The 6676-nt window shown below is 43.0% G+C and overlaps 1 protein-coding gene across 1 annotated transcript; it reads left to right on the top strand.

Annotated features, from left to right (window-relative positions):
- The first annotated feature begins 4275 nt into the window (after positions 1-4275).
- LOC149390766 (uncharacterized) lies at positions 4276-5116 on the top strand. The gene is made up of 3 exons (XM_089619853.1): positions 4276-4587; positions 4646-4839; positions 4912-5116. Exons 1-3 carry the CDS (start codon positions 4276-4278, stop codon positions 5114-5116), a joined length of 711 nt encoding a protein of 236 aa, XP_089475979.1.
- The last annotated feature ends 1560 nt before the right edge of the window (positions 5117-6676 follow it).

Here is a 6676-nt window from a genome sequence, read left to right as displayed (position 1 = left end):
AAAGATTCTATAAAAAGGGTTGTCCGAGATAGTACTGGGAAGAAAAAAGTGTCTGGGTTAAAGAAGATCGCCGCTGAGGTCAATCTCCATGGAGTGAAAATCATAAAGGGAAAGTCGAGCGGGGTCGATGGTTCGGCCGGAGATCCCTCCCCAACGACTAAACCACTAAATCTTCGTGAAAATCTGTCTCCCTTCCCTCAGGTAAAAGCTACTGTTCTCCCTCACTCTTTCACACTTCCTAGGAATGTCCCTTGAGACATGCAACGGGATATCGCTTCTGGGCCTGGTGGTGCTGAGAAAGAAACTGTCTCGTCCGCGGCTAACGCTATGTTGAATCTCGGAAAGTCTGACAAGGTTAATGTCAGAAACACCTCTTCTAACAACCCTAGATCGCTCCAGGGTGAGAAAAAGTTCGACAACCCTACTTTGGCAGAGATGACTAGGGAATTGAAGGGTGGGGTCCCTGATGAGGTTGAAAAAACTTTGGGTGCCACATCATGGATCACTCCAGAGGAATTTGAGAGAGCCATGAACACTGGTCTCTCTCCCGAGCGGGAAGAAGCTTCGCCTCATGTGCCTTCCAAAAAGGGGAAAGAAAAACTGTTGAAGAAGAAGGGCAAGAAGCAGATGAAGTCTAAGAAAAGGAAGAAGGAACCTGAACCGGTGATCAACAACGAAGCCCCTGACGAAGACGGCCAAGAGGAGGACTTGGCTGATCATGTCACAAATGTCATTGAGGAAGAAGAGGTTGAAGAAGAGATGCCCTCTGGAAAGAAGAAGAAGAAGTCGAGGCAGTAAGTCCTAGATGTCCGTATCAATGGGATATCCTTTCACACAATTCAGAATGCCAGCATGATGGAAGTATGTCATTCTTCGCAGCATTGCCCCAGAGCATGTTGTCTGATGAGGCTCTTACTTGCACATATATTGTTGATCTCCTCTAGGGTGTAGGGCGACTCTCCTCAATGACCTCCGTGGGCTCGTACCATGCTCAACTTGTGAGAGATTTTATTGTGAACTTGCATGATCAAATTGATGATGCCACTTCTCCTAACTTTCAGAAGGTGTTCGTCAGAAACAAGTGCATCGAGTTCTCCCCTAAAGTGATTCATGAGTTTCTAGGGTCTCATGCTCCGGCAGCTGAAGATCAAATGACCACCAGAATTGAGTTAATCAAAGAACTCTCTGGTGTCAAGGATGAAAAAGGGTGGCCTGAGACTGGGTTGTATCGTGCGTCGCTTCTCAGCTCCAAGTACTCCATTCTTCATAAGATTGGGGTAAAAAAACTGGCTCCCTTATGCTCACTCTACATGAGTTTCTCTTGCTCTTGCCCAGTTTCTGTACATGATTGGCACTGGAAAGTCTTTGGATTTGGGGAAGTTTTTCTATTCCCATATCATCAAGCATGCAGGTTCTAAGGCCACCAAGCTCCCTATAGCCTATCCTGCAATGATCACATGTATACTTCTTCGTCAGCATGCTGATCTGCTTTTTCCAGACGAACTGAAGGCTTGTAGCTCTGCCCCCGGGTAAATTGCCTTTAACTACAAGCTATTTAAGAAGCATCATGTAGCTAACATATAGCAGCCTCCCCTTTCCAGCCTCCCTCATGCCAAGTTTTTCTCCACTGACGCCCCAGTTGTTCCTCCCATGTCTGCTGACATCCGAAAACTGCTCGCTCTCTCTGTGATGGACGAGATCAAGCATTTGGAGATGGTGATTGCAAATTCTCAGGAACGCAAGAAGGAGTTAGAGGAAGCTCTCGCTAAAATGTTGTCTGGTGCATCTTCTTCAAGTTCTCGCTGATTGCTCTTTCTTCTCTGTTTGTTCTCTGCTATGTTTATTAAACTCTTCTCCTTCTTCCTCTTGAACTGCTGGTCTGTAATATTTTTTTTGTGTATTTTTCCCACTTTGCCTTTTCTTGGCAAAAAGGGGAAGTACATTTGACATTTGATACTCTTTGGTATTTTGCTATAATATCTGCATATCTGTTGTTCTGTGCTTTCCTCTGTCAGTCACTGTGACATGAGTGAATCTAGCAGTGCCTGTTTCTCCTCTGTCAGTGACGATGACATGAATGTAGAGTTTTGCCTTCTCAAAGCCAAAGGGGGAGATTGTTGTTACATTGAAGTTGGCATTTTGGTTCAGGCAACTCTTATGTTTCAAGGGTTGTCGTTGAATTTGCACAGAACATTTTCCGTCCCTTTTGCCAGGTCTCGACGTGGCCTTTCATGACAACTTTTTGTTTGTCTGTGTCCTGATGTGTGCCATTTGTCCTGGTGTCCGTTTTCAGGACATTCTCCTTGGTTGTCTCTTATAAAAGGAAAATGTTTTACCCTAGTAGGGTTACACTCTTTACACGCTGAAATCTTTCTTTCAAGAAAAGTGTGGGCTCTTCATGTGGGGTTTTGGTTGTCATCTGTGAAGACGAATCTTGCCTTTTATTGTTATTGTTGTAGTCGCTGTTATTGTTATGAATTGAAACACTGGGAGAGTGTGAGTGTGAAAAGTGAGGGGAGCTCAAATCTAAGGGGAGCCTAGGTTAGTAACTTCATAGAAATAGTTTGGAGTTAGAAATAGTGGAAGGTGATCATCCATTGTATTCCTGTGTGTACTCATTCTATTATCTAGTGGAAGTACTCTTTTCACTGGGATTCAAATTCCCCCAGAGTAGGCAATTGAGGCCGAGTATATAGCAGCTGGTGCATCATGCACTAAGCTGGTCTATCTAAAATCTATGATGGAAGAGTATGGTGTCCCTCAGGAGGTTATAACCTTGTACCATGACAACACTAGTGCTATCAACATTGCCAAGAACCCTTTGCAACACAGCAAGACCAAACTCATTGAGATCAGGCACCACTACATCCGAGACCTGGTAAATTATAAAATTCTGTCTCTAGAACATGTAAGCACAGAGAATCAGCTTACTGACATTTTCACCAAGCCTCTGGATATGATAAAATTTGAGAAGATGCGTTCTGCCTTGGGAGTTTGTATCCCTGACTTATAGCAGTTAATGGATCAATCAAGACATGTTTGAGCTTTTGTCCTGGTTAATAAAAGGCCTATTTGGGGAAGATCTGTGCTGATTGATCAAAACGTTGCGTTCAGGCAGTTAAATGCGAAGCTCACTATGACGGTTTATTTCCCGAGAAAATTCGCAAATCTCTCAACTGTCACTATTAATCCCTCTGAGCATTTTCGTGTCAGGAGTTTCATTTCAAATTTCCTTCCTTTCCTCTGCTATCGCTCCCTTCAGCATAGCAATTTGAGTGAATTTGCAAAAATGGTGCGGACCAGAACATGAAAAGATTCTATAAAAAGGGTTGTCCGAGATAGTACTGGGAAGAAAAAAGTGTCTGGGTTAAAGAAGATCGCCGCTGAGGTCAATCTCCATGGAGTGAAAATCATAAAGGGAAAGTCGAGCGGGGTCGATGGTTCGGCCGGAGATCCCTCCCCAACGACTAAACCACTAAATCTTCGTGAAAATCTGTCTCCCTTCCCTCAGGTAAAAGCTACTGTTCTCCCTCACTCTTTCACACTTCCTAGGAATGTCCCTTGAGACATGCAACGGGATATCGCTTCTGGGCCTGGTGGTGCTGAGAAAGAAACTGTCTCGTCCGCGGCTAACGCTATGTTGAATCTCGGAAAGTCTGACAAGGTTAATGTCAGAAACACCTCTTCTAACAACCCTAGATCGCTCCAGGGTGAGAAAAAGTTCGACAACCCTACTTTGGCAGAGATGACTAGGGAATTGAAGGGTGGGGTCCCTGATGAGGTTGAAAAAACTTTGGGTGCCACATCATGGATCACTCCAGAGGAATTTGAGAGAGCCATGAACACTGGTCTCTCTCCCGAGCGGGAAGAAGCTTCGCCTCATGTGCCTTCCAAAAAGGGGAAAGAAAAACTGTTGAAGAAGAAGGGCAAGAAGCAGATGAAGTCTAAGAAAAGGAAGAAGGAACCTGAACCGGTGATCAACAACGAAGCCCCTGACGAAGACGGCCAAGAGGAGGACTTGGCTGATCATGTCACAAATGTCATTGAGGAAGAAGAGGTTGAAGAAGAGATGCCCTCTGGAAAGAAGAAGAAGAAGTCGAGGCAGTAAGTCCTAGATGTCCGTATCAATGGGATATCCTTTCACACAATTCAGAATGCCAGCATGATGGAAGTATGTCATTCTTCGCAGCATTGCCCCAGAGCATGTTGTCTGATGAGGCTCTTACTTGCACATATATTGTTGATCTCCTCTAGGGTGTAGGGCGACTCTCCTCAATGACCTCCGTGGGCTCGTACCATGCTCAACTTGTGAGAGATTTTATTGTGAACTTGCATGATCAAATTGATGATGCCACTTCTCCTAACTTTCAGAAGGTGTTCGTCAGAAACAAGTGCATCGAGTTCTCCCCTAAAGTGATTCATGAGTTTCTAGGGTCTCATGCTCCGGCAGCTGAAGATCAAATGACCACCAGAATTGAGTTAATCAAAGAACTCTCTGGTGTCAAGGATGAAAAAGGGTGGCCTGAGACTGGGTTGTATCGTGCGTCGCTTCTCAGCTCCAAGTACTCCATTCTTCATAAGATTGGGGTAAAAAAACTGGCTCCCTTATGCTCACTCTACATGAGTTTCTCTTGCTCTTGCCCAGTTTCTGTACATGATTGGCACTGGAAAGTCTTTGGATTTGGGGAAGTTTTTCTATTCCCATATCATCAAGCATGCAGGTTCTAAGGCCACCAAGCTCCCTATAGCCTATCCTGCAATGATCACATGTATACTTCTTCGTCAGCATGCTGATCTGCTTTTTCCAGACGAACTGAAGGCTTGTAGCTCTGCCCCCGGGTAAATTGCCTTTAACTACAAGCTATTTAAGAAGCATCATGTAGCTAACATATAGCAGCCTCCCCTTTCCAGCCTCCCTCATGCCAAGTTTTTCTCCACTGACGCCCCAGTTGTTCCTCCCATGTCTGCTGACATCCGAAAACTGCTCGCTCTCTCTGTGATGGACGAGATCAAGCATTTGGAGATGGTGATTGCAAATTCTCAGGAACGCAAGAAGGAGTTAGAGGAAGCTCTCGCTAAAATGTTGTCTGGTGCATCTTCTTCAAGTTCTCGCTGATTGCTCTTTCTTCTCTGTTTGTTCTCTGCTATGTTTATTAAACTCTTCTCCTTCTTCCTCTTGAACTGCTGGTCTGTAATATTTTTTTTGTGTATTTTTCCCACTTTGCCTTTTCTTGGCAAAAAGGGGAAGTACATTTGACATTTGATACTCTTTGGTATTTTGCTATAATATCTGCATATCTGTTGTTCTGTGCTTTCCTCTGTCAGTCACTGTGACATGAGTGAATCTAGCAGTGCCTGTTTCTCCTCTGTCAGTGACGATGACATGAATGTAGAGTTTTGCCTTCTCAAAGCCAAAGGGGGAGATTGTTGTTACATTGAAGTTGGCATTTTGGTTCAGGCAACTCTTATGTTTCAAGGGTTGTCGTTGAATTTGCACAGAACATTTTCCGTCCCTTTTGCCAGGTCTCGACGTGGCCTTTCATGACAACTTTTTGTTTGTCTGTGTCCTGATGTGTGCCATTTGTCCTGGTGTCCGTTTTCAGGACATTCTCCTTGGTTGTCTCTTATAAAAGGAAAATGTTTTACCCTAGTAGGGTTACACTCTTTACACGCTGAAATCTTTCTTTCAAGAAAAGTGTGGGTTCTTCATGTGGGGTTTTGGTTGTCATCTGTGAAGACGAATCTTGCCTTTTATTGTTGTTGTTGTAGTCGCTGTTATTGTTATGAATTGAAACACTGGGAGAGTGTGAGTGTGAAAAGTGAGGGGAGCTCAAATCTAAGGGGAGCCTAGGTTAGTAACTTCATAGAAATAGTTTGGAGTTAGAAATAGTGGAAGGTGATCATCCATTGTATTCCTGTGTGTACCCATTCTATTATCTAGTGGAAGTACTCTTTTCATTGGGATTCAAATTCCCCCAGAGTAGGCAATTGAGGCCGAACTGGGTTACCACTCTTGGTGTTCTTACTTGTGTTTTCTATTTTTGATCTGGTGTTCTTTTAGTTGTTCTTAACAACATCTAACAAGACAGGTTAAACAGTGGATCTGCACTATCAACATTTTTTACAGTTCAATCTATTATTGTTTTGGTTGCTTGGATTGTTTTCTTTGTTTTTCAAGTTGTTGAAAAACCTTAATATACAAATTTCATTATGTTTCAATTCACTAGAGTTTGTTATTATAAGCAATGTCATTGATCCGTCCCTTTTAATATTCAGGTTCCAATATATTAATCTATCTTTCTAAAATATTAATACACTTGTCCATAACAAACAAATAAGTCACAACTATATAATCTTTGGTAACCAATAGACATAAAACAAGCCAAGTCAAAACAAGCAAACGACAAAAGTTACACCTTTTCTATAATAAGCGTTCTAAAATATTAGTCTTAACTTTCCAAAATATTAATCCACTTGTTCATAACACACATTCATATCTTGATGGTTTTTCTCCCACGTCGCTAATGCGGAGGGCAATGTCCCATCCTTCTTCCTCTGCAAGTTTTAATCATCAAAATAAGACTAATGTGTCTAATGCTAATAAAAATTAAGCAACTTACGCCCTTCTGTCGATGAGCGAAAAAAGGTATCGACCCTCGTCTGGCCTTTGTCTGCT

The sequence above is a fragment of the Urtica dioica genome, chromosome 7, assembly GCF_054948205.1.
Source record: "Urtica dioica subsp. dioica isolate 48M chromosome 7, U.dioica_male_clone48M_v1_H2, whole genome shotgun sequence".
Lineage (NCBI taxonomy): Eukaryota > Viridiplantae > Streptophyta > Magnoliopsida > Rosales > Urticaceae > Urtica > Urtica dioica.
Note: the sequence above shows the minus strand (reverse complement) of the source record. Positions and strands in the feature narration are given on the sequence as shown.

Coding starts and splice junctions, on each gene's coding strand:
- LOC149390766 (XM_089619853.1), top strand. CDS start 4,276: ATGACCTCCGTGGGCTCGTACCATGCTCAACTTGTGAGAGATTTTATT. Junction 4,588..4,645: donor CCATTCTTCATAAGATTGGG/GTAAAAAAACTG, acceptor GCTCTTGCCCAG/TTTCTGTACATGATTGGCAC. Junction 4,840..4,911: donor GCTTGTAGCTCTGCCCCCGG/GTAAATTGCCTT, acceptor TCCCCTTTCCAG/CCTCCCTCATGCCAAGTTTT.